This window comes from Manis pentadactyla, chromosome 16 (genome assembly GCF_030020395.1).
Source record: "Manis pentadactyla isolate mManPen7 chromosome 16, mManPen7.hap1, whole genome shotgun sequence".
Lineage (NCBI taxonomy): Eukaryota > Metazoa > Chordata > Mammalia > Pholidota > Manidae > Manis > Manis pentadactyla.
Window position 1 is genome coordinate 42,900,519 of NC_080034.1, and position 27,531 is coordinate 42,928,049.

Genomic DNA, 27,531 nt, shown 5'->3' on the forward strand with positions numbered 1-27,531 from the left:
GGTATCATTGATATACACTCTAACAAAGGTTTCACAAGAAAAACAATGTGTTTATTACATTCACCCTTACTATCAAGTCAACCCCATACCCCACTGCAGTCACTGACCATCAGTGCAGCAAGATGCCACAGAGTCCCCACTTGTCCTCTTGGACCTACACTGTCTTCCCCATGACCCCCCGCACACCATGTGCACCACTCACAATACCCCACAACCACTCCTCGACTGTCCCCCACTCACTCTTTTCCATGCCTCTCCCTCATGAACCATTAGTCCCTTCTTGGAGTCTGTGAGTCCACTGCTACTTTATTCCTTCAGTTTTGCTTCATTGTTATGCTCCACAAATGAGGGAAATCATTTGGTATTTGTCTTTCTCTGCCTGACTTATTTCACTGAGCATAATACCCTCTAGCTCCATCCATGTTGTTGCAAATGGTAGGATTTCTTTCTTTCTTATGCTGAATATTATTCCACTGTTTATATGTACCACATCTCTTTATCCATTCATCTACTTAGGACACTTAGGTAGTGTCCATATCTTGTCTATTGTAAATAGTGCTGCAATAAACATATGGTGGCATATGTCTTTTGGAACCTGAGAAGCTGTTTTCTTTGGATAAATTCCTAGGAGTGGAATTCCCGGGTCAAATGGTATTTCTATTTTTATTTTTTTGAGTAACCTCCATATTGCTTTCCACAATAAATTACTTTACATTCCTACCAGCAGTGTAGGAGAGTTCCCCTTTCTCTGCATCCTTGCCCACATTTGTTGTTCCTAGTCTTTTCTGTTTGCCATCCTAACTGGTCTGAGGTGATATTTCATTGTGGTTTTAATTTGCACTTCACTGATAATTAGCGAAGTGGAGCATCTTTTAATGTGCCTCTTAGTCATCTGGATTTCTTCCTTGGAGAAATGTCTGTTCATATCTTCTGTCCATTATCTAATCAGATTATTTGCTTTTTGGGTGTTGAGACATGTGAGTTCTTTATATATTTTGGATGTAAACCCCTTGTCGGATATGTCATTTACAAATATATTCTCCCATATTGTAGGATGCCTTTTTTGTCCTGCTGATGGTGTCCTTTGCTGGACAGCAGCTTTTTAGCTTGATGTAGTTCCATTTGTTCATTTTTTTTTTGTTTCCCTTGCCCAAGGAGATGCGTTCAGGAAAAAGTTGCTCATGTTTATAAGCAAGAGATCTTTGCCTGTGTTTTCTTCTAAGAGTTTTATGGTTTCAAGACTTACATTCAGATCTTTGATCCATTTTTAGTTTACTTTTGAGTATGGGGTTAGACAATAATCCAGTTTCATTCTCTTGCATATAGCCATCCAGTTTTGCCAACAACAGTTGTTGAAGATGCTGTCACTTCTCCTTTGTATATCCATGGTTCCTTTATCGTATATTAATTGACCATATATTCTTGCATTTATATCAGGGCTCTCAAGTCTGTTCCATTGGTCTATTGGTCTCTTCTTGTGCAGGACAAAATTGTCTTGTGCAGGTTCCAAATTTTCCATCCTAACTGGTCTGAGGTGATATCTCATTGTGGTTTTAATTTGCATTTCACTGACAATTAGCGATGTGGAGCATCTTTTAATGTGCCTGTTGGCCATCTGGATTTTTTCCTTGGAGAAGTGTCTGTTCATATCGTCTGTCCATTATCTAATCAGACCATTTGCTTTTTGGGTGTTGAGACATGTTACTGTGGCTTTGTAGTAGAGTTTGAAGTCAGGGAGTGTAATCCCCCCACTTTATTCTTCCTTCTCAGAATTTGTTTGGCTATTTGGGGTCTTTTGTGGTTCCATATTAATTTTGGAAATATTTGCTCTCATTCGTTGAAGAATGCTGTTGGTATTTTGATAGGGATTGCATTGAATCTGTAGATTGCTTTATGCAGAACAACCATTTTGGCAATATTAATTCTTCCTATCCATGAGCATGGGATGTGTTTCCATTTATTGGTGTCTTCTTTAATTTCTCTTATGAGTGTCTTCTAGTTTTCAGAGTATAGGTCTTTCATTTCCTTGGTTAGGTTTATCCCTATGTATTTTATTCTTTTTGATGGAATTGTTTTCCTGATTTCTCTCTTTGCTAGTTCATTGTTATTGTATCATGCAATCAATGCAACAGGTTTCTGTGTATTAATTTTGTATCCTGCAACTTTACTGAATTCAGATATTAGATCTAGAAGATTTTTATGTACAATATCATGTCATCTGCATATAGGGACAGTTTATCTTCTTCCTTGCCAGACTGGATGTCTTTTATTTCTTCATGTTGTCTGATTGCCATGGCTAGAATCTCCAGAACTGTATTGAGTAAATGTGAGGAGAGTGGGCATCGCTGTCTTGTTTCAGATCTTAAAGGAAAAGCTTTCAGCTTCCTGCTATTAAGTATGATATTGATGGTGTGTTTGTCATATATGACCTTTATTACTTTGAGTTATTGGCCGTCTATACCCATTTTGTTAAGAGTTTTTATCATGAATGGACGTTGAATGTTGTCAAATGCTTTTTCAGCATCTATGGAGGTGATCATGTAGTTTTTGTCCTCCTTTTTGTTGATGAGTTGGATGATGATGATGGATTTTAGAATGGTATACCATCCCTGCATCCCTGGGATTCAACCGACTTGATCATCATGGATGATCTTTTTGATGTATTTTTGTATTCAGTTGCCTAATATTTTGTTGAGTAGTTTTGCATCTATGTTCATCAGGGATATTGGTCTGTAATTTTCTTTTTTTGTGGTGACTTTGCTTGTTTTTGGTATTAGAGTGATGCTGGCCTCATAGAATGAGGTTGCCAGTATTCCCTCCTCTTCTGCTTTTTGGAAAACTTTAAGGAGGATGGGTATTAAGTGTTCTATAAATGTCTGATAAAATTCAGCAGTGAAACCATCTGGTCCAAGAATTTTGTTCTTAGGTAGTTTTTTGATTACCAATTCAATTTTGTTGCTGGTAATTGGTCTCTTCAGTTTTTCTGTTTCTTCCTGGTTCATCCATGGAAGGTTGTGTTTTTCTAAAAGTTGTTTGTTTCTTCTAGGTTATCCAGTTTGTTAGCATATAATTTTTCATAATATTCTCTCATAATTCCTTGTATTTCTGTGGTGTCCATAGTGATTTTTCCTTTCTCATTTGTGATTCTGTTTATGTGTGTAGACTCTCTTTTTTTCCTGATAAGTCTGACAAAGGGTTTATCTATTTTGTTTATTTTCTCCTAGAACCAGCTCCTTCTTTCATCTATTCCTTGTATTATTATTCTTGATTTTATTTATTTATGCTCTAATCTTTATTATGTCCCTCCTTCTACTGGCTTTGGGTTTCATTTCTTCTTCTTTATGTAGTTTCATTATTTGTGAGTTTAGACTGTTCATATGGGATTGTTCCTTTTTCCTGATGTAGGCCTGTATTGCAATATACTTCCCTGTTAGCACATTCTTCACTGCCTCCCATAGATTTTACAGTGTTGAATTATTGTTGTTATTTGTCCCCATATAGTGATTGATCTCTGTTTTTATTTGGTCATTGATCCATTGATTATTTAGCAGCATGTTGTTAAGCATCCATGTGTTTGTGCACTATTTCAGTTTCTTTGTGTAATTTACTTCTAGTTTTATACATTTGTGGTCTGAGAGGCTGGTTGGTAGAATTTCAATCTTTTTGAATTTACTGCGGCTCTTTTTGTGGTCTAGTATATGAACTATTCTTGAAAATGTTCCATGTGTACTTGAGAAGAATGTGTATCCTGTTGCTTTTGGATGGAGTGTTCTGTAGATACCTGTTAGGTCCATCTGTTACAAAACGTTGTTCAGTGCCTCTGTCTCCTTACTTATTTTCTGTTTGGATGGTCTATCCTTTGCAGTGAGTAGTGTGTTGAGGTCTAAAAAAAAAAGGAATTCATTGCATTCTATTTCCCCCTTCAATTCTGTTAGTATTTGTTTCACATATGTAGGTAAGCCTATGTTGGGTACATAGATATAATAGATATATATCCCCTTGTTGGACTGATGCCTTTTTATTATGTAATGTCCTTCTTTGTCTCTTGTGATTTTGTTTTGAAGTCTATTTTGTCTGGTACAAGTACTGCAACTCCGGCTTTTTTCTCCCTATTTGTTGCATGAAATATCTTTTTTCCATCTCTTTACTTTCAGTCTGTTTATGTCTTTGGGTTTGAAGTGAGTCTCTTATAGGGAGCATATAAGAGCAAAACAGGTCTTGTTTTTTATCCATTCAGTGACTCTATGTCTTTTGGTTGCTGCATTCAGACCACTTACATTTACGGTGATTATTGATAGGTATGTACTTATTGCCATTGCAGGCTTTAGATTCATGGATACAAAGGTTCAAGGGTAATTCCCTTACTATGTAATAGTCTAATTTAACTCACTTTGCATGCTGTTACAAACGTAATCTGAAGGTTCTTTTCTTTCCCTCCTTTTTCTTCGTCCTCCATTCTTTATATATAATGTATCATATTCTGTACTCTTTGTCCTTTGACTGACTTTGATGGTAGTTTATTTGATTTTGCATCTGCTTAGTAATTAATTGTTCCACTTTCTTTACTGTGGTTTTATTTCCCCTGGTGAGAGCTATTTAGCCTTAGGAAAACACTTCCATCTATATCAGTCTGTCAAAAATACAGTGCAGAGGTAGTTTGTGGGAGGTAAATTCTTTCAGCTTTTGCTTATGTGAAAATTCTTTAATACCTCCTTAAATTCATATGATATTCTTGCCAGGTAGAGTATTCTTGGTTCGAGGCCCTTCTGTTTCATTGCATTAATTATATCATGCCCCTCCCTTCTGGCCTGTAAGGTTTCTTCTGAGAAGTCTGATGATAGCCTGATGGGTTTTCCTTTGTATGTGATCTTTTTTCTCTCTCTAGCTTCTTTTAATAGTCTGTCCTTATCCTTGATCTTTGCCATTTTAATTATTCTATGTCTTGGTGTTGTCTTCCTTAGGTCCCTTGTGTTGGGAGATCTGTGCATGTCCATGGCCTGATATTGGGGAAGTTTTCAGCAATTACCTCCTCCTAGATACTTTCTATCTCTTTTTCTCCCTCTTCTTCTTCTGGTACTTGTATAATGAGAATATTGTTTGGATTGGTCACACAGTTCTCTCAATATTCTTTCATTCCTTGAGATCCTTTTTTCTCTCTGTGCCTCAGCTTCTTTGTTCTCCTCTTCTCTAATTTGTATTCCATTTACCATCTCTTCTATTACATATAATCTGCTTTTAAATCCCTCCATTATATGTTTCATTTCAGATGTGGAATTTCTTAATGATTGAATCTCCACCCTAAATTCATCCCTGAGTTCTTGAATATTTTTCTGAACCTCCATCAGCATGTTTATGATTTTTATTTTGAAGTCTCTTTCAGGAAGTTTGGTGAGTTAAGTTTCACTTGTCCATTTTTCTCATGTTTGTGAGATTATTGTTTGAATCAGGTTCCTTTGATGTTTCATATTTGTATGTGGTGCCCTCTAGTACCCAGAAACTCTAGTCTCTGAGCTGCACAGCCCCTATAGTGATGTCAGGGATTGCAGGGAAGGCATTGGTGTCTGGGGGTAGGAAAGAGGTGTTTCCTGCTTCCTGGTCACAGTACCTGTTCCCACCGTCAGAACCAGTGGGCCGAGAACACAGGTGTAAGCCTCTGTGCTTTGCGTTTGTCGCTGCTATAGGCAGGGCCTCCCTTTGGTTGGCCTGATGCCAGAGCAGTGTCTGCCAGTTTGTGAGCCTATGATGGCAGGCCAGAATGAAGGTGAAGCAGGCTGCATATCACACTGGGGGGCCTCAGAGCTTGGTAGCCAGCCAGGGGGATGGAGAGCCTGAAGCTCCTGAAGTTCCCAAACTGCTGGGTAGAGTGCACCCAGACAACCTTGTCCACCTATCTGTTCTCCTAAGGAGGAAGCTCTGTGCAATGCCTGCCCCTTCAGCAGCCCTCTCACTGCTAGGAAGCCTCTCAAACCGCCCACCTTTCCTTTGTTCCAGAGCAGCCAGATGTGGGTCTCTGTCCTTTACAAACAGCTGGAATCTCAGTCACCCCAAATATTCTGTCTTAGCTTTCCAACTGCAGTAACCTCCAGAGCATCATGCAATGTAGGTTTGTCTTACCAAAGCAGATCTCCAGGGCTGGGAGTTCAACAGTCCTAAGCTTCCCAGATCTCCCCGAACTGTTTCTCATCCTCCTTCTGTTGAGCTGGGGTGAAGGAAGGGCTTCGGTCCCGCCAAATCAAGGCTTTGGTATGTTACCCTGTTTCATGAGGTCTGCTCTGTTCTCCAGGTGTATGCAGTCTGTTGCAACATTCTTTCCTCTTGCTCTTTTAGGATTAGTTATATTAACTATATTTTTATGTTATATGTGTTTTTGGGAGGAGATCTCTGTCTCATCTCTCACACCACCATCTTCTATCTCCATAGGCAAAAAATCTCTTGAATATAAACATGAAAAACTTTTTCCTGAACACCTCTCCTTGGGCAAGGGAAACAAAAGCAAAAATGAACAAATGTGACTATCAAGCTAAAAATCTTCTGTACAGCAAAGAACACCATCAGCAGGACAAAAAGTTATCCTATGGTATGGGAGAATACATTTGTAAATGATATATCCGACAAGGGGTTAACATCCAAAATATATAAAGAACTCACATGCCTCATCACCCAAAAGGCAAATAACCCGATTTAAAAATGGGCAGAGGATATGAACGGACAATTCTCCAAAGAAGAAATTCAGATGGCCAACAGGCACATGAAAAGATGCTCCACATTGCTAATTATCAGGGAAATGCAAATTAAAACCACAATGAGATACCACCTCACACCAGTTAGGATGGCCAACATAGAAAAGACTAAGAACAACAAATGCTGGTGAGGATTCAGAGAAAGGGGAACCCTCCTACCCTGCTGGCAGGAATGTAAACAAGTTCAACCATTGTGGAAAGCAATATGAAGGTTCCTCAAAAAACTAAAAATAGAAATACCATTTGACCCAGGAATTCCACTCCTAGGAATTTACCCAAAGAAAACTACTTCTTGGATTCAAAAAGACATATGCACCGATGTTTATTGCAACACTATTTACAATAGCCAAGTTATGGAAGCAACCTAAGTGTCCATCAGTAGATGAATGAATAAAGAAGATATGGTACATATGCACAATGGAATACTATTCAGCCATAAGAAATAAACAAATTCTACCATTTGAACAACATGGATGGAGCCAGAGGGTATTATGCTCAGTGAAATAAGCCAGGCAGAAAAAGAAAAATACCAAGTGGTTTTCCTCATTTGTGGAGTATAACAATGAAGCAAAACTGAAGGAACAAAATAGCAGCAGACTCACACAGTCCAAGGGACTAGCGGTTACGAAAGGGGAGGAGTGAGGGAGGGAGGGTGGGGTGGGAGAGATAAGGGGATAGTGGGGCATAATGATTAGCTGACATGGTGTGTGTGTGGGGTCTCAGGGAAGACAGTGTAGCATAGAGAAGACAAGTAGGGATTTTGTGGCATTTTACTACACTGATGGGCAGTGACTGCAATGGGTTATGGAGGGGGGACTCGATAATATGGGTGAATGTAGTAACCACATAAGAATATATATCAATGATACCTTAATAAAAAAAGAGAAATAAAAGGACTCCAGATTGGTAAAGAAGTTAAACTGTCCCTCTTTGCAGATGACATGATATTGTACAGAAAAACCCTAAAGAATCCACTCCAAAACTACTAGATCTAATATCTGAATTCAGCAAAGTTGCAGGATACAAAATCAATACACAGAAATCTGTTGCATTCCTATACGCTAAGATGAACTAGCAGAAAGAGAAATCAGGAAAACAGTTCCATTCACAACTGCATTAAAAATAATAAAATACCTAGGAATAAACCTAACCAAGGAAGTGAAACACCTATACTCTGAAAACTACAAGACACTCATGAGAGAAATTAAAGAAGATACCAATAAATGGAAATATATCCCATGCTCATGGATAGGAAGAATTAATATTGTCAAAATGGCCATCCTGCCCAAAGCAATCTACAAATTCAATGCAATCCCTATCAAAATACCAGCAGCATTCTTCAACAAACTAGCACTAATAGTTATAAAATTCATATGGAACTACAAAAGACCCCGAATAGCCAAAGCAATCCATAGAATAAAGTGGGATTCTGATCCCCGACTTCAAACTCTACTACAAAGTCACAGTAATCCAAGACAATTTGTTATTGGCACAAGAACAGACCTATAGACCAATAGAAGAGACTAGAGAGCCCCAATATAAACAAAAAAATATATGGTTAATTAATATATGATAAAGGAGCCCTGGGCATACAGTGGGGAAATGACAGCTTCTTCAACAACTGTTATTAGCAAAACTGGACAGCTACATGCAAGAGAATGAAACTGGATTATTGTCTAACTCCATACACAAAAGTAAACTCGAAATGTATCAAAGACCTAAATGTATGTAACAAAGAAAAAATAGGCAAAAATCTCCTGAATATAAATATGAGCAACTTTTTCCTGAATACATCTCCTTGGGCAAGGGAAACAAAGCAAAGATAAACATATGGAATTACATCAAGCTGAGAAGCTTCTGTACAGCAGAAGACACCATTAGCAGAACAATAAGGCATCCTACTGTATGGGAGAATATATTTGTAAATGACATACCCGACAAGGGGTTATCATCGAAAAAATATAAAGAACTTACACGTCTCAACACCCAAAAAGCAAGTAACCCGATTTAAAAATGGGCAGAGGACATCAACAATTCTCCAAAGAAATCCAGATGGCCAACAGGCACATGAAAAGTTGCTCCACATCGCTAATTATCAGGGAAATGCAAATTAAAACCATGATGAGATATCACCTCACACCAGTTAAGATGGCCAACATAGAAAAGACTAACAACAAATACTGGTGAGGATGCAGAGAAAGGGGAACCCTCCTACACTGCTGGTGGGAATGTAAGCTAGTTCAACCATTGTGGAAAGCAATATGGAAGTTCCTCAAAAAACTAAAAATAGAAATACTATTTGACCTGGGAATTCCACTCCTAGGAATTTACCAAAAGAATACAAGTTCTCAGATTCAAAAAGACGTATGCTTCCCTGTTTATTGCAGCACTATTTACAATAGCCAAGATATGGAAGCAACCTATAGATGAATGGATAAAGAAGATGTGGTACATATATACAATGGAATACTATTTAGCTGTTAGAAACAAATTCTACCATTTGCAAAAACATGGATGGACCTGGAAGCTATAATGCTGAGTGAAATGTCAGGCAGAGAAAGACAAGTACCAAATTGATTTCCCTCATTTGTGGAGTGTAACAACAAAGCAAACTGAAGTAACAAAACAGCAGCATACTCACAAACTCCAAGATGGTAATAGAAGTTACCAAAGGGGAGGAGTGGGGAGGGCGGGAGAAGGGAATTAAGGGGTATTATGATTAGTACACTTGGTGTGGTGTGGATCATGGGGAAGACAGTACAGCACAGAGTAGTTGTTACTCTGTGGCATCTTACTACACTGATGGACAGTAATTGCAATGGGGTGTGTGGTTGAATGTAGTAACCGCATTGTTTTTCTTGTGAAACCTTCCTAAGAGTGTATATCAATAACAACAAAAAACAATTGTGGAAGAAAAACAAAAAACCATCAAAAAAACTCAGTCTTATGCTGGCTCCATGCCCTGCCAGGACTCATGCTTTGGTCACCTTGTCCACAGCCTGGGACATGGAGTCAGGTAAACAAGGGCCACCATCCTAGCAACACCCCTCTATGGGCTGGATTAGGTCAAAGTCCTCTGAGTCCTAGTTTTCCCATTAGGAAGCTGTGTAGAAGAATCACGACTTTTCAAAAACATTTCTGTGGTGCAAACTGTACCAGATTAATGTTTTGTAGACACCTATTAATAAAAACATTTTGTTAATGAAATTCCATTTTTCCAGGCTCTGGGTTACCCATATACTGTGTACCATGCTAACATATTTTTTCGTTCCTTTGCTTTCCATTTCTATGCTGTCCTTTTTGGAGAAAGGAGCAGTTTTTGCCCACATTTGGGTGATAAATAATTCCCATTACATAATATGTGTATTGAGAAATGAAGTTTGTACCTATGGATGAAAGTGGTTTTGGAGCATCTGAAGTACTTGTGAAATTAGTGATCAAAAACTTGAGATGCAAAGTTTTGGTATTTGCTTTATAAATAATATTTGTATGTATTTTATGTATTATCTTGACTAGGCAGCTGAAATTTTTAAGTGTGGAATATAGAATGTAACATGAAATACATGTTAGGAATTTAAAGCACTTTACAAATAATGTACCTAATCCCCAAATAATCCCATAAAGTTGGTACTCTTCATCATCACATCATGCAGATGAGGAGGCAGGTCCCAAGAAAGTTAAGTAGCTTGTCCAGGGTCACACCATTAGTGAGTGGACTTGAAGCCTGGCTCCCAGTGTTCTCTGATAGATCTACTTCACCAAAATGTGGAATTTACTTTATGTCACATCTTAAGTGCTTGCCAGAAAACCCTGTTTTCCCCTCAAATTCTGAGAGGTGTTCCATTATCTCTAATTTGGAGACATCCCCTAATGGTGCCTCTGCAACCTCATATTATCTCCACCTCAAAACTTCATTTACACAAAAGTGAATACCCCAATATAAAACTTGGACTTCAGGTCTGCTGTTACTCACTCACTTGCCCATAAAGTTATTTTCAAAAAGTAGATGTCCAAATTCAGTTGTCTTAACCCAACAGCTCTTCATGTTCCCCCTAGAACTAGATAGACCTGGTCATCCTTTTCTCTCTTCCTGAACTCTTTCCATCTTTTTTCCTTTCCACCCCTTTCCCTAGTTCAACATTTAGTTACCTCATCCCAGTAAAAGATACGGGCTCCACCCCAGTGTTCCTACAATCCACTTCCCCATCATTATCTAAAATCACCCCCAACCACTTGTAACTTAGTTTACTTCATAAACCTATCTCCTCAATCTAAGAAAAATGGCCACACCTGTCATGCTCCCTAATTCCCAAATAGTTTTTTCTTCCAAGTTCCTTTCCTAGGTTCCAAAAATAGCCCTCTGTTTCCTCATTATTTTTTTTCAAGGCCCACCCTCAAGTGATCCTGTGAAATATCCAAGTTCTGGATCATCTTTCCCGTCTCTGAACATGTGGCAACTGAGAATCTAGGGTTCCACACATCTGACAATTAACCAAGACCCCGTGTGCTCTTCTGTATCTGGACTGTTAAGGAGGCAGACCTTGTCTCTGCCCTTTTTGTACACCCCGCAGGACTGTATGTGCTGGTAGTTTCAGTAACTCTTGGAAGTATGGGTACTCTGATCCCTGACCACAGGTGAGAGCCTAGACAGTGAGAGACCCAATCATCCCAGACCACTTTTCCTTCTTGTCTGAAGGGTTGGGGAAGGGAAGGCTGTTCCTCAAAACAGCATGACTATCGCACGGTAAGACTTCCAGTGAGACCCATGTGTACTAGTGGGCAAGAGGTGGCAGTGAATGCTGCAGGCAAACCCAGGAGAGCAAATTAAGACAGAGACCCGTTCCAGCTCTTAAGAATCTCCAAACAGTGACAGGGTGGCAGCAACTTTTTAAATTTCTTGCCCTTGTAAAGGGCGATTCAAGTTGAGCAGCATTCCTTTCCTGCCCCCAAGCTGCTCCCAACCAGGCAAGAGACTGCAGACACCAAACTCTGGGATGGTTTAACAGTGCAGGCCTCAGAACTCTCCAGGCCCAGTTTGCAACAGCTGTTTGTATCAGGAGGTCTGCATAAAATCCATCATGAAAGAGCAGAACCACTCAAAGGCCAGGGCAGGCCGCTGGGCCTGAAGATTTAAGGTGGACCAGAGGCAGGATTCTGAATGATGAGAGTCTTGAGACAACTGGCCATGTAAGCTTGACTGCTGGAACCCCCCAAGAAACACCTCTGTTTGAAGAGAGGGATGTCAAGGATAAGGCCAGCTCGGTTGTCTAAAGAAAGCAGAAGAGACAAGTTTTCCAGAGAAAAGGAAGAAATTGAAGTGGCATCCTGGTCACATCAAGACCATGCTCTGCCTTCATGTGTCTGAGTGGTTGCTGGGTTGGCTGCAGATGAGAGGCAGGCTTCCAAGTGGAGAGAGGGAGACAACAGGGGACTTCCAGGCCACACAAGCTTATATTCCAGGGCTTCCAGGAGGGACAGCTCACTCTCGGGATCGGCTGACCATGACTTCACCCAGGGCCTCCAACACCTCCCGCTTGTAGTCCTCAAAGTCACCGTCGATCTGGCTAACACTCTGCTCCTCCACCACCCACAGCTGGCAGTTGGTTTCTGTGATGAGTCGGGCATCGTGGCTGACGACGATGACAGCTTTGAAGAAAGACATGAGAATGGAGGGCGGAGGAAGGAGGGACCGGGAGAAGAGGGGAATCAGAACCTGAAAGGAGGAGCCCTAGCCAAAGGACACCAAAGGCTGGTCCCTAGGGAGGAGGGCATGCCCAAGCTAACTTACCACCCTTGTATTCATTGATGGCCTCCCCCAGAGCATCGATTGACTCGATGTCCAAGTTATTGGTGGGCTCGTCCTACAGAGGTGGAGGCATTCCATCACTCAGTGCCACGCTCCTTCCATTTCCGCCACCTCATCCCTCTCCCACAGTCCTGTCCACTCACCAAGATGAGGACATCAGGCTCCCGACAGGCCAGCTCTGCAAACACAACTCGGGCTTTCTGCCCACCTGTACCGAAAGAAAAGGAGGTCCATCGCACTTTGCTGCCTTCCATTTCTGAAGGTAAACCTTCGGAGTGAAGGTATATCTCTGTGTGTGCTGAGGTCTTCCAAGTCCCCATTCCTCTTCCTTTTGTCGCTAGGTTCAGCCTGGAAATAGGACTACTGAGGCGGCAGCCACCTCCCCAGCAACCCAGCCCAGTGGTACCAGAAAGCTTGCAGATCTGGATGGTGTGGGCGTGACTCTCAAGGCCAAAGCGGCCCAAGCACTTCCGGGCATCCTGGTAGGGCAAGTTGAAGCCCCGCTGCAGGTACTCAGTGGGCGTCTCCTCCATGCGCAGCTGCTCTGCATACTGCTGGTTGAAGAAGCCAATTTTCTGCCCAAGAAAAGAGCGAAGCGGTCAGGGAAAGTCCTACTTCCTTTACCATACTCTTGTTCCCTAAGTCCAAAACCAACTTACCAACCGGTGGTTCTTTCTCATTTCCCCACAAGTCTGCAAGGAAAAAGCCAGTGAGAAGATCAGGGAAAGGGAAGAGGCACTGCAGCTCCATTCCCCGCTTTGCTGACAAGGAGACAAATACCAAATGTGGGCTGCAAACAAGTCAGTGTGCGAGTGGGAACACACAGGCACACTCAGGAAGTCAGCACAGAGCACAGGGGGCCAGAGAAGGAAGGAGGCAGACAGGCCGCAGTCATGACTGGGGGTACTGACCGCAACCATGAGCACCCCACCCCCATGAGACTCACGGGCAGTACATTTTCAGGGTCCTTCCTCAGATGGGGTAAGAGGTGGTGTGTGGGAGGGTCTAAAAATGCTATTCTACACATCTTCTCTTTGTGTGAGGAAAGGGGCCCTAGACTCTCCTAGAGGGAGTACAGATGGCCACAATGATCAAAAGCACTGTATGGCAACATACTGCAAATCCTAAAAACAGTTCTAGGGAATTTATCCTAAGGAAGAATTCACCAATATGTAAATACTTACTCCAACATTGTCCTTCAGTGAAAAATCAGGAATAAATTACAGTAGATCCATAAGAATGTACACAGATAATTAGTGGCATGGAAAAAAGCTTGACATATATTACCCAGGAAAATGATGCATATTACTACAAAATTCATAATAGCTCCTTTTTGTTGAAAAATGAATTATTACATTTGCAAACGAAAAAAAAAGTGAAAGAGACCATTCAGAATACCGGTTATGTCTTCACTCATCTCTGGCCTATACAAGTATTTCCTGTATAACCAATACACACATGGAGGTGGGTGCCCCCCAGGCAACTCCAGTTCTCCTGGGTCTTTTTCCCTGAGCTGATCTCAAGTGTTCTCTAAGCACCTCTTAGGGAAAGAAATCATCTATGCTGAGTTCTGTATTCAACCCTCCACCACAGAGGGGGCTCCCTGATTCTAGGCTCTGGTGACCAGCCGTGTTTCCCCCTTTCTCATCCTCTCCAGTCGCAGCTCTTACTCACCGGTGTCAGCTTGCCGGTCAGCAGCAGAAGCAGGGTGCTCTTCCCTACACCATTAGGGCCAACGATGCAGACTGTAAGGAGAACAGGTAGTCAAAGAGGTCCCCCAGGAACTTCCCCTGTGCTCCTGCCCCACATCCCCAAGCCACCTGACACCCACTCACTTCTTGAGTCCATGTCGATGCCAAAATCCAGATTCTTAAAGAGTGGCTTCTGGCCCTCATAGCCAAATGTAACACCTGGGAGCCAGGAAATCAGCAATTATTTTCAGAGTCCCCGAATGTCCTGGTCTTGGAGAAAGGAATGGCCCACACTGCATGGTGGATTTGGGGTGCATATGTCCTGTGTGCCCCAGTCCCTCACCATGCAGACCCAGCACCGGAGGGCTGAGTGGTGGGGGGTTGGGAAAAGTGAAGCGCACAGTGTACTCCTTGGGGCGCTTCAGAAGCTCGGGGGCCTCCTGAGATTCCTCATCCTGGTTTTTCCGTCGGCATTTCTGCTGCTTTCGAGTCAGGGCTTCCTTTGTTTGCTTCTCCTGGACAGGAAGGGGAAAGGGAGAAATCCACATCCTTCAGAGCCACCCTTGAAATGCAGGCTGGTGTCCCACAGTCCCCTTTCTCCTTTCTCCTAAAAGAAACCATGCCCCAGCCCCCTGAAGACCTCCAGCTGCTCACCGCTTGCTTGGTGGATTTGCCGCCTGCCTTTAGCTCCTTTAGCTTTTTCTCCTGCTTTTCATACTGCTTCAGCAGTTCCTTCTGCTTTTGCTGGTACATCTTCTTGAAGGTCACTGGGGCAGAAGTGGGGTAGGAATTAATGTTGCCCCTCTCCGCAGCAGAGGGATAACCAGGACTGGTGAGGATAGGGACAAGCGTTACAGTCTAGATTCTGGGAAGGTATAGCTCATCATCACGTGCCTACAGGCCCTCCCTCCCAGACCTCTCCTTGAGGCCCTGTTGCTTTCCTCTACCCACAAATGATCCTACTTACTATAATTGCCCCTATAGTAATGGAGTCGCTGGGCATCAAGATGGATTATATCAGTGCACACATCATCCAGGAAGCCCTGGTCATGAGAGACGATGAGTAACGTCTTCCGCCAGCCCTGGAGGTAGCTGAGTTTTAGAGAAGAGTGTGGAAATGTCATAATGGTCACATTAGGGTTAAGTCAGGAAGCGATGGGGTCAGGGAAGGAAGGTGGGGAGGTGGACTGGGAGCTGTCAAGGGCAGAGTGGAGTACACGTAGAGCAAACTGGGCAGAATGGGAACCAATGATGTAATCAACGGCAACTCACTTATTGAGCCAGATGACAGCATTGAGGTCCAGATGATTAGTGGGCTCATCCAACATCAGCAGCGTGGGCTCCATGAACAGTGCCCTAGAGGATGGGCAGCAGAGCACAGGGTCAGGGAGATCCTTACTCAGAGAACCCCAGAGAAGCCTGACACCATGAACACTCCCTTCCCAATCTCTCCGTGGAGTAGCTTCTGTGCAGGGACATCGCTGAGAATGTACCACCAGATGGGGAGAGAAGACCCGGAGTCTGACAATTCTGACAGTAAGGGAGGGAGAAGTCAGCCTCGACTCTTTCTACTGGCCTTGGAAGGAAGGGAAGGGGCCTGGTGGACTGAGGGTGGAAGGGTGGCGGCCCACCTGGCCAGGGAGACACGCATGCGCCAGCCCCCTGAGAACTTCTGTGTTGGCCGGTTCTGCATTTCAGGATCAAAGCCCAGACCAGCCAGGATCCGTCTGGCTTTGGCCTCTGCAGCTGCTGCCCCAGTAGCCCGCAACTCCTCATACACCTGGGAGGAGGGAGAAGAGGACACGTGTCCTAAGGTCCCAGGACCTCCAAGCCTTAGCCCATGTCCCCTGCGCCATCTCCTCTACCTTCTCCAGCCTCTCAGCAGCAGTGTCATCTCCCTGCTCCAGCAGGCCCTGAAGCCGTCGCTCCTCTTCCAGCAGCTTCAGTCTCTTGGTGTCGGCTCGGAGAACAGCCTGCACAGCTGGCGTCTCATCCGCCACGACCTCTGGACGTGAGGGAGAACGTCAGTCAGGTTTCCCCCAGGGCCCAGGTCCTCATTCTCTTTCCCGCAGGTCCGTTTCTCATTTGCCTGCCCCAGCCCAGTAATTTGTACTTGTTCCACATAAAACGTTCTCCATCCCTGCCTTTCCTCTTCCCTATTTCTTTAGTGACCACCTCCCAGTCCTTAGTACCCCCGTCACCTTTCCAACTCCATGACCACACCTCCTCCTATTTTGGCTTGGCTCTTCTACCCCAGCTGCCCACCACTCCGGTCCCTTGTTTCACCTCCCCACCAGGACCCCGTCACAGCACTGGCCTCACCCTGCTCACACAGCAGAACGTCGATGTTGGGAGGGATGCTCAAGGCTCGGTTGGCGATATGCTTGAGGAGAGTGGTCTTGCCCTTGCTGAGGAATGAGAGCTGCTGGGACCAGGCCGCCATGGAGAGATCTCTTCTTCTCCTTCCTGCCCACTCCCTCACACCTCCAACCCCCTTCTCACCCGTTGGGTCCCACTAGCCCGTAGCGGCGGCTGGCTACAATGTACAGGTCTGCGTTGACAAATAACTCCTTGCCATGGGCTGAGATGCTGAACTTCTCCAGCTGCAGTCATCAGGGAAGGAATGGCAGAGGAAGGAAGCAGCACACGGGAGCTCTTTTTAGACAGAAGCTGCAGTTTTCTCCCTGCAGGGATGCCTCTGACAGACCGAGCTTCAGCATAGTCCCTCCTCTCACCACGCTGGTCCCCCTCCCTGTCCAGACTTCCCTAGAGTCTCCCAGATCCTAAGCCAGTCTCGCCCACCCCGCCTGACTTCCCTCCAAGGGTGGACCACTCTACTTCCACTGCTGTTGGTTTTTCTGTCTCTCACTCAAGCTGGCAGAACTCAAGGTATGGAAAACAGCTCCAAACTTTCTTCTTGGTGGACCAAGCCACTTGCACTCACTTCCTTGGCTACCACGGCCACCAAAGGAAAGGATAACTGGCACTTCCCTGAGCAAGCAGGTTGGCAGGTGTCCTCTCAGACCTTACCTTGATGTCAGATGCATTTTCTAACATGGCTTGGCGGGAGGAAACCTCCGCTTGAGACACAGAGAAATCATTTTCAGCAGCATTGGCTGCTTTTAACGAAGCTACCTGGCGCTCATACTCCATCTGAAAAGGAAAAAACACAGACGAGGCCATCACCTGCCAGTTTCCCATCACCACGACATAGCCCCATGTCATCATCAGACACCCAGACAGGCTCACAAAACAATCCTTATTCCAGCTGTTTTACTTGTTGTAGCCTCCAAAGCTCTCCATTTTGTCCAATTCACATGTTCCCTTGTTGAAGTATTAAAAAGAATATCATGTCCTACCTGTCTGTAACCATCAAGAACCCAAGGACTTACTTGTTTCTTTAGCTTCTTCTTCTCCTTTTTGCTAAGGTGAGCATAGGGATCATTAGCCTTAGACTCCCCTTCTTCTTCTCCTTCCTCCTCTGAACCCTGAGAGAACCAGGGGATGGTAATAAATGAGGAACCCCTTCTAGAACTCAGATTCCGTGTCATCCACCCAGTCCCAGAGTCAGTTTGTTCCTTCTCCACCTGGAGTCCTGACATACTAAGCAGGGTCTCTCCCAGTTCTCCACCCCTGGCCGTGCAATCCCTTATGCGCTTCGGCCCCCAGTAACAGTATGGGATATCAAGTGTGACTATGTATGTATGAAGTATACCACTGTGTATGTGCCTCTAAACGTTAACTACCAATGCAACTGAGGGAAAATAAATGGAACACGTTCTTTTCCACATATATCGGATGAGTTTTTGCAGTTTACATATTAACATGCAAAGAAAAGGTCCGGAAGCCCTAATGTATAGCCACTGAGGAATCCTGAAGAATCACAGATTAGAAGGTGCTAGAGATATATGGGACACTGAAGATCACTAGATCATAGAGATGAGATAACTGTGATCCAAGGCACTGGAAAGATGGACTCAAGGATGCAGCAGGACAGTGGCAGAGTCAGAATCCAGATGGGTTCTGAGGTTAATGCTAGGGCCCTTTTCTCTGTGAATCAGGACTTGCAAACTATGGCCCATGGGACACATCAGAACTGATACCTGTTTTTATATGGCCAATGGGCTAAGAATGGTTTTTACACTTTCAGAGTTGTTCAAAAAAAAAAAAAAAGGAAGCACATGCACCACAGATTATATGTGGATGCTTATAAAAGTTTGGCAATGCCTGGCCTGGAAATTAACAATACCACCAGATCATGCCCAACTCCCAAAAGCCACAGAGCCCTAGTCCCTCAACCCACCTTCCCCTGACACCAAAATACACACCTTCTCTGCTTTCTTGGCCTTCTCCTTCCCTTGTTTGGGTGGCTCCTTTTCTTTTATTATTTCCTCTTCTTCCTCCTCCTCTTCATTGTCCAGAGCAGCAAATTTATTTTGAGGCTAACAGTGAAAAGATAGTGGGTCTGATGAAATGCTCTAATTCCTGAGACCCAATACCTCCTCCTGCCAATACTCTCTTACCTTGGCGTTCCCCTTTGACTTCTCTTCCTTTCCCTTTTTGCCCTTGGGCTGCTGGTCCTCAGACACAGCCTAGAGGGAGGGAGGGAGGGAGACAGAGAGAGAGTCAGACACACACACACACACAAATTAATCTGCTACCTTGTTCCTTATCTAGCATTTCTAGGAAGTCAAAGACTAAGAGTTAACTAACTATACTGAGTGCTGCTAAGACAATGCTATGCAAAGGCTGCAAAAAACATTACCTAGTCTCCAGCAGAGAGTAAATAGTAAAGAGATAACTAGAGAATACTAGCAAAGCTAAGGAACTGTGAGCGAGGCAAGTGAGCAAAATGGATGGGGATGACACCAGCACATGAGGGCTTCCTCGAGAGGGCAAATCTTGAGGAGGTAATGGAAGTGGGCTTGGAGAAAGCATCCAAGGAAAGAGGGAAGACGTGGTATAAAGAACAAAAGCTTCTCCAAAAAGTAGAAGAGGAGGGAATACTCCCAAACTCATTCTACGAAGGCAACATCACTCTAATAATATCAAAACCAGGCAAACACACCACAAAAAAAGAAAATTACAGAACAATATCCCTGATGAACATAGATGCAAAAGTACTCAACAAAATATTAGCAAACCGAATTCAAAAAATACATCAAAAAGATCACCCTTATGATTAAGTGGGATTCATCCCAGCGATGCAAGGATGGTACAACATTCAAAAATCCATCAACATCATCCACATCAACAAAAAGGACAAAAACCAAATGATCACATCCATAGACGCTGACAAAGCATTTGACAAAATTCAACATCCATTCATGATTAAAAACTCTCAACAAAATGGGTATAAAGGGCAAGTACCTCAACATAAGAAAGGCCATATATGATAAACCCAGAGCCAACATGATACTTAACAGCAAGAAACTGAAAGCTTTTCCTTTAAGACTAGGAATAAGACAAGGATGCCCACTCTCCCCTCTTTTACTCAACACAGTTCTGGAGGTCCTAGCTACGGCAATCCGACAATACAAAGAAATAAAAGGCATCCAGATTGGCAAGGAAGAAGTCAAATTATCCCTGTTTGCAGATGACATGATATTGTACATAAAAATCCCTAAAGAATCCTCTCCAAACTACTAGATCTAATATCTGAATTTAGCAGCAGTGCAGGATATAAAATTAATACTCAGAAATCTGTGGCATTCCTATACACTAATGATGAAATAGCAGAAAGAGAAATCAGGGAAACAATTCCATTCACAATTGCATCAAAAAGAATAAAATACCTAGGAATAAACCTAACCAAGGAAGTGAAAGACCTTTACTCTGAAAACTACAAGACACTCATGAAAGAAATTAAAGATACCAATAAATGGAAACACAGCCCATGCTCATGGATAGGAAGAATTAATATTGTCAAAATGGCCATCCTGCCTAAAGCAATCTACAGATTCAATGTAATCCCTATGAAAATACCAACAGCATTTTTCAATGAACTAGAGCAAATAGTTCTAAAATTCGTATGGAACCACAAAAGACCTCGAATAGCCAAAGCAATCCTGAGAAGGAAGAATAAAGCTGGGGGGATTATGCTCCCTGACTTCAAACTCTACTACAAAGCCATAGTAATAAAGACAATTTGGTACTGGCACAAGAACAGACCCATAGACAATTGGAACAGACTATAGAGAGCCCAGATATAAACCCAAGCATATATGGTCAATTAATATACGATAAAGGAGCCATGGACATACAATGGGGAAATGACAGCCCCTTCAACAGCTGGTGTTGGCAAAACTGGACAGCTACATGTAAGAGAATGAAACTGGATTATTGTCTAACCCCATACATGAAAGTAAACTCAAAATGGATCAAAGACCTGAATGTAGGTCATGAAACCATAAAACTCTTAGAAAAAAACATAGGTAAAAATCTCTTGATTATAAGCATGAGCAACTTCTTCACGAACATATCTCCCTGGGCAAGGGAAACAAGCAAAAAAGAACAAGTGGGACTATATCAAACTAAAAAGCTACTGTACAGCAAAGGACACTCCCAATAGAACAAAAAGGCATCCTACAGTATGGGAGAATATATTCATAAATGACATAACTGATAAGGGGATGACATCCAAAATATATAAAGAGCTCACACACCTCAACAAACAAAAAGCAAATCAGTCAATTAAAAAATGGGCAGAGGAGCTGAACAGTTTTCCAAAGAAGAAATTCAGATGGCCAACAGACACATGAAAAGATGCTCCACATCGCTAGTCATCAGAGAAATGCAAATTAAAACCACAATGAGATATCACCTCACACCAGTTAGGATGGCCAAGATCCAAAAGACAAACAACAACAACAAATGTTGGCGATGATGTGGAGAAGGGGGAACCCTCCTACACTGCTGGTGGGAATGTAAATTAGTTCAACCATTGTGGAAAGCAGCATGGAGGTTCCTTAAAAAAACTAAAAATAGAAATACCATTTGACCCAGGAATTCCACTCCTAGGAATTTACCCTAAGAATGCCCAGTTTGAAAAAGACATATGCACTCCTATGTTTATCACAGTACTATTTACAATAGCCAACAAATGATAGCAACCTAAGTGTCCATCAGTAGATGAACGGATAAAGAAGATGTGGTACATATACACAATGGAATATTATTCAGCCATAAGAAAACAAATCCTAAAACTTGCAACAACATGGATGGAGCTAGAGGGTATTATGCTCAGTGAAATAAGCCAGGTGGAGAAAGACAAGTATCAAATGATTTCACTCATCTGTGGCATGTAAGAACAAAGAAAAAACTGAAGGAACAAAACAGCAGCAGACTCACAGAACACAAGAATGGACTAACAGTTACCAAAGGGAAAGGGACTGGGGAGGATGGGTGGGAAGGGAGGTATAAAGGGAAAAAAGGGGCATTATGATTAGCACACATAATGTAGTGGGGGGCCACAGGGAAGGCAGTATAGCTCAGAGGAGACAAGCAGTGATTCTATAACATCTCACAATGCTGATGGACAGTGACTGTAATGGGGTATGTGGTGGGGACTTGATAATAGGGGGAGTCTAGTAACCATAATGTTGCTCATGTAATTGTACATTAATACCAAAACAAAAATATCAAAATTAGTCAATTAAAGAAAGAAAGAAAGAACAAAGGCTTCACACAGAGAGTCAAACTGGATGCCAACATGTGATCAGGTTGATCTGAAAGGTAGACACAGAAGAGTCCCAAGTAATTCTTCAGAGGGATCCAAGCGGAAGAGCAAAGACTTGAGGACCTTTGCTCTAGATTTTGAGTTTAAAGGAAATAGAATCACTGTGTATTCCCAAATGATGAAATGAGTCTTTTAAAAAACTGAGTTTGACAGTATAAGCAAAGACAGACCTCAAAGAGCTAGTTTAAAAAGCAGGAAAATAAGCCAGGGAATTACTACACCACGGCCAGAAGGTGTTACATGGGATGAGAGCGACCTGCAGAGCCACCACTTTCACCTTATTGATCCGATTCTTCTCTGGCTTGGCAGGCTTAGGAGGATGTTTGTCTTCCTCCTTCTCTTCCTCACTCTGATCCTGAATCAGGGCTGCAAAAACATTACCACCCTGGAGAATGAAAGGGTCAGAGAAGTCAGTGCAATGATCAATGCTACACCACTGGGGTCTGTTTACCACACAGATGGCTTACCTTGGTTTTCTTCCCTCCTCGGGGTACCGGGACAGGAACTGAAATGACAAGGGGACATGAGGTAGAAAACATAATTATATATATTTGGCTCCTCAACCTAATCCAAGTCACAGATGAAGGAATGAGGCACTTCATGATTCACGACTCAGGGATTCCTGGCACCTACTTCCCTCAGTCATTTACCTTCATCCTCCTCATCACTGGCTGGCACTGAAAGCTTCTTAAATCGCTCCAGGAGCTCCTTCTCCTCTCCATCATCATCCACATCCTTCTTCCGTCGGCCTTTTCGGGTGTCTCGTTTCTTTTTTGGCTGCTGAAAGCAAAGTAGAGGGAGAGATAAAGCCCAGGCCACCACTGCATCCTGGCGCCAGGCCCCAGGAGAGGCCCCACCAGCTGAGAGCCAACAGGGCTGGGAAGGGGCTGCAAAGGCACTGGCGGCCCCATGCTTGGACCTGCTGCTGCTGCTGTTGCTGCTCCTTCTCCTTGGGCACTTTCTCTTCCTCCTCAACCTGCTTATCTTCTACTGCCAGCTCTTCGAAGAACTGTGAAAGGAGTTAAGATACAAACATGGCTCAGAGACGACTGAGCCCTCTGCTGCATGCAGGCCACCTGACCTCCAGGCCACCCTCACCTTACTTCCTCTCGACAAGATCTCTTCTCCTCCCCTGGGCTCCCCACCCCCTTCACCTGGCCATATTTTGCTTGGAAACACCCAGTAATTTAATAATTTCTCATCCTCAACCCTTCTTTCCTCACCGTCTTTTTGGTCTTCTTGTCCTTCTTCCCTTTCTTCACGACTTTGTCTAGAAGGGTAAGTGGACATTGTGACTGCTTATCTGCAAGTTCCAAAACAGCGTGATTCCCCTGCAAAGCTCTCTCCTCTCTATTTTAGTCTTTCTCTAGCTCAACTATCAAACCCTAGACACATTTGCACTTCTCATAAATGACAATGGTGGCTTGATGTAGGGTGGCAGTGGGAGGAAGAGAAGTAAAATTCCTAGGGTAAAGGGAGAAATGGCAAGTAAGAACAAGTATTCAGAGATGACTCCTATATTTTTTAGCTAGCAGAATTAGTTAGGCTAGTGGTACCACTCATTAACTCTGGATATACTGCAACAGAAGGTCCCCTCTCCCCACCATGGGTATCAGGGGTGATATGAATTCAGTCTGGGATATGTGGTTTGTGAAAGCTGCAAGCCATGTAAACAGAGCTGTCTGGTAAGTAAATGAACATTTGGATCTATGCCCCACCTGCTCTGCTCACACAACATTCTAGCACAACTCATACTGGGTTATATTTAACTGTCTGGTCATCAGTCTTTCATCCTAGACAGCAGCTTTCCTGAGAGACTATTTAGCTTGTGTTCCCCAGGAGCAAAGTGAAAATTCAGTAAGTTTACTGACCGAACAGTTCTAGCTCCTCCCTTCTGTCCACCCCTACTTCCCTGAAGGCAGGAGATTGTGTCTAAATCCCTCACTCCCTCCCCCTATCAGACTGGGAGGCACCAGCAGCCTCATCATTCCCTTTCCTGTCCAAGCCTATCCAGTACCACATTCCCCTGCAAACCATCCCATCCACCCACTGCTAGCCAATTCTTAACCACATTTTTTTTTTGATGAGAATCCCAAATACTCTGTAGTAATCATCTGTTCAGGAAAGTTTTACTGAGCATCTACTATGCCAAAGACTGGAGATAACAGGACAATCCCTGTAATTTGAGGCTTCACAGACTAAAAGGACTTAACCCAATCGTCCCTATTCTATCTGTTTCTCTATCCACACCTATGTTCTGGACACTGGCTTCTTCGTGCTCCTTGACTGAGTCCCAGGCATGCTTGTTTGTCTCATCCCAGGTTCTCTCTCCAAGAACTAATATAAACACATTGTCTCTCCTTCTTTAAATCTCTTTAACATCATTCTGATCCTTTTGACCATGGAGAGAGGAAAATCCTGTGCACAGGTTCATTGACGCTTGAGAAAGCTGACCACTAAGGAATAGTAAAAGACCAAGTGTGGCTAAAGCTACGCTTATCTTCCATCTCCTCCTCTAATGGCCCCTCTCCTTTAGTACATCAGATAAGCTGCTCCTAGCTTCAGAGTCAAATAAAATATTTTCCTTAACCTGACCATCTCCTTCTCTAATCACTTTTTTCCTTTCTTGTCTTCACTCTCAAAAGCATAGTCCACACCAGCTCCACTTCTCCACTGAACAAACTTCAATCTGACTAGGGTATTACCTCTTGATGACAACTTTTCCAAAGTTGACACTCTTTCCTTTGTTGCTCAACCCTGAAAGTTATTTTCTTAGTCCTTATTTCCGTGGCTGCTTGCCTTTCCCAGTCTCATCTCCTCAGCTCCTTCCCATGTCACTTCCCTTAATGGGTGAGGTTTTTCTGGGTTCCCATCTTCTGCCCTCTTTTCCCTTTAATCCATACACTCTAGGAGACTCCTCCATATCTAACACTTCAATGACATTGGCTTGTGTCTTTACTTCTAATCTAGATCTTTCTTCAAAACTACTAAACAAACATTCTCCTTGCCATCTCCTCCAGAAGTTCCTCATAAATCTCCAGCTCAGTATTCAAAAGCTAATCTCTCTTACCACTCCCCACTCTATAGCTCATGTCTGCTTTACTACCAGTCCACTGCTGTTGAGTTACTTAAGTGGGTGTCACCCTCAATTCTCCCTTCATTCAGTTCCCAGTTCTGGTCAATACCATCTCCTTAGTAACTCTAGTATTCACTGCTTTGGCTTATTCTCTTAACACTTCTCACCTGGATCATTGCCAGAGACTCTTAAATTGGTCTTCCTGCCTCCAATACTGACCGTTCAAGCCATTTTCTTCTGCTCAGCTCTCAGTGTTGAGTTGATATCATTTCTTATGCACTTCAATGGGTCCTCCTCTAATGTCTTTAAACTCTTTGGAATAGTGAATAAAGCCTTTCATTACCTGTCTCCTATACATCTTTCCAATCCTTTCTAGTCACTCAATATTGGAAACCAGCCAGGCTCACCTCTGTCTCTACCTCTGCACAAACTTCTTCCTCTGTTTGGAATGCTCTTCCCCTTGCTAACTCATACTAATCCTTCCGGAATGAACTCAGCTATCACATATTCTTGAGAGGCTTTGCTGACACTCCCACCATACCTTTCTGAGTAGATGCTTCCACTGTCTGATTAATGCTGTCCCCTCCACTAGAATGGTTGCCCCTTAAGAGCAAAGCTTACCTTTTATCTCTACATTCCCAGGTCCTCTGCACAGCACTAATATAAAGTACACATCTAATAAATGCTTGCAATATTAGTCACTGTGTGCCTAATTATTTGTGTTCACTTTATCTCCCTCTTCAAGTGCCTTAAAACCTGTAAGGATGACTTCGTAGTTTCTCCCCTCCCCAAAGCACGGTATATACAGTGCTTAATTAAAAACAAGTGCTCAACATTCACTGCTTTTAAGTAAACCTTAAATCCAACACCCAGCACCTTACACTCTTGCTCCAGGTGAGTCAGATATGTCTTATTACAGGGCCCATGAAAGAGTCATCCTCTCTAGAGGGTGGGGTCACGGGCGCGGGGGGTGTAGGGGTGTGTGTGCACGCCTGCGCGCGCGGGGGTGGAACACAGCAAGGTAGGGAAATCGTCCAAAGGGAAGGGCTTTCTTATTTAACCCATCTCTCCCTTGGTTACTTATGTTCTTCGTCTTCTCTTGCCCAGTCCCACTGAAGTTCGTGCGGGACACCACGGAACCTTTTCTTTTGCCCTCACCACAAACCCACTTCTGCCAGAGGAAACGCCTCCCGGCGCAATTACACGCGTGCGCAGTAGCCCCCTCATGGCCCGGTCAGTCTCGTTCCGCGTGACCCTCTTCTAAGCCACGCACTCTCTTCCCTTTTCTCTCTCTCTCTCTCTCTCTCTCCCTCTCCGCCTACCAGTCTCACCTGAGGGGCTCGTGCTCTCTCCGTCCCCGATCCACTCGGGCTCCGGCGGCTGCAGCTTAGGCCCTTTCGGCATGGCGGTGGCAGTTAAGGTTACAGAGGCGGCACCGGGAGCTATTTCCGCTTCCGGCAGCGAGGGGCCCTCCACTCCGGCGCGGCCAACCCTCCCCGGGCGGCTCACGTGCACGCCGAGACGTCATCTCGGGGGCATGCCTGCGGCCCGGTCGGAGCGGGGCCTTAATGACTGGGCGGGGCCGGCGGCTGCCTGCTCCCATTGCGTAAGCACAGCGTTCAAAGGAGTACCACTAAGGACTAAATGTAATAATTTCCAACAAGTACCAAGGAGTAGAGGCTTTTTAAAAAAGTGGATGCTACCTGCTACCAGCCCCTTAGCATTTGGTTAGGGGCAGAAAGGCGCCATCGACTCGGTCTAGTGTTGAGACGTGTCACAAAATCCTGAAGTGTGGAATTGTGAACGAGGAACTCTAGCCTAACAGAAATCATCTATGGGGAAGTGTGGAATTGTGAACGAGGAACTCTAGCCTAACAGAAATCATCTATGGGGAACTTGGCTTTACTTTTTTTTGTAATACCTTTACTGAGGTGTAATGTACAATAAACTGCACATACAATAATTTGACAGTGAATAAACTGCAAAGTGTACATTTGATAAGTTTTGACATATATGCACCCTTAAACCACTACTACAATCAAGATTTAGGCTCACTTCTAACTCTACCACAATATGCTGCGAGCAAGGTGCTCCCATAAGCCCTGTCAGCTCCATACGCTCCTGAAACCACTACATCAATGCTTTTGTCCCCACCATTGCCTAACTCCACTCTGTCCTAGGTCAACAGCTTGGGTCCATCCTACTCACTCTCCCAGCAGCATTTGATACAGATGGTTACTCCCTCCTTCCTTTGTTTTCTTCAGGGACACTGCTCTGTCCAGGTTTCCTTTCCATCTCCGGCTTCTCTTTCTGCAGTCTAAATGTTGGAGTGCTTGGTGCTCATTCTTTGACTCTTCTTTATCTAGACTTATTACCTATATCTCATAACTTTAAATACCATCCGTAACTGATAAAGATCCCCAAATGTCTCCTGTTGGCTTCAACATCTGCCCTAAGCTCCAGGTTCACAAATCCAACTG

General features: G+C 43.6%; 1 protein-coding gene across 3 annotated transcripts; it reads right to left on the minus strand.

Annotated features, from left to right (window-relative positions):
• Positions 1-11,610: 11,610 nt before the first annotated feature.
• ABCF1 (ATP binding cassette subfamily F member 1) lies at positions 11,611-26,533 on the minus strand. Of its 3 annotated transcripts, none has more exons than XM_057494175.1 (25): positions 26,383-26,533; positions 23,199-23,245; positions 22,895-22,984; positions 22,626-22,752; positions 22,443-22,480; positions 22,253-22,360; positions 18,761-18,829; positions 18,566-18,679; positions 17,630-17,725; positions 17,268-17,390; positions 16,740-16,840; positions 16,560-16,645; positions 16,103-16,242; positions 15,869-16,017; positions 15,510-15,593; positions 15,205-15,329; positions 14,892-15,004; positions 14,581-14,752; positions 14,382-14,456; positions 14,221-14,291; positions 13,206-13,238; positions 12,953-13,121; positions 12,690-12,754; positions 12,529-12,601; positions 11,611-12,386 (listed from the first exon to the last, which is right to left on the minus strand). In XM_057494175.1, the coding sequence occupies exons 1-25, from the start codon at positions 26,453-26,455 to the stop codon at positions 12,220-12,222; spliced, it is 2,508 nt and encodes an 835-aa protein (XP_057350158.1). In that variant the 5' UTR covers positions 26,456-26,533; the 3' UTR covers positions 11,611-12,219. The 3 variants fall into 3 exon arrangements, with proteins under 3 accessions (XP_057350158.1, XP_057350157.1, XP_057350159.1); XM_057494174.1 differs by having other exon boundaries at positions 22,626-22,755; XM_057494176.1 differs by having other exon boundaries at positions 22,253-22,356; positions 22,442-22,480; positions 22,626-22,755.
• Positions 26,534-27,531: the final 998 nt, after the last annotated feature.

Coding starts and splice junctions, on each gene's coding strand:
- ABCF1 (XM_057494174.1), bottom strand. CDS start 26,455: ATGCCGAAAGGGCCTAAGCTGCAGCCGCCGGAGCCCGAGTGGATCGGG. Junction 22,361..22,442: donor GAGGAGGGAAGAAAACCAAG/GTAAGCCATCTG, acceptor TTCATTCTCCAG/GGTGGTAATGTTTTTGCAGC. Junction 18,680..18,760: donor AGTCAAAGGGGAACGCCAAG/GTAAGAGAGTAT, acceptor TTTCACTGTTAG/CCTCAAAATAAATTTGCTGC.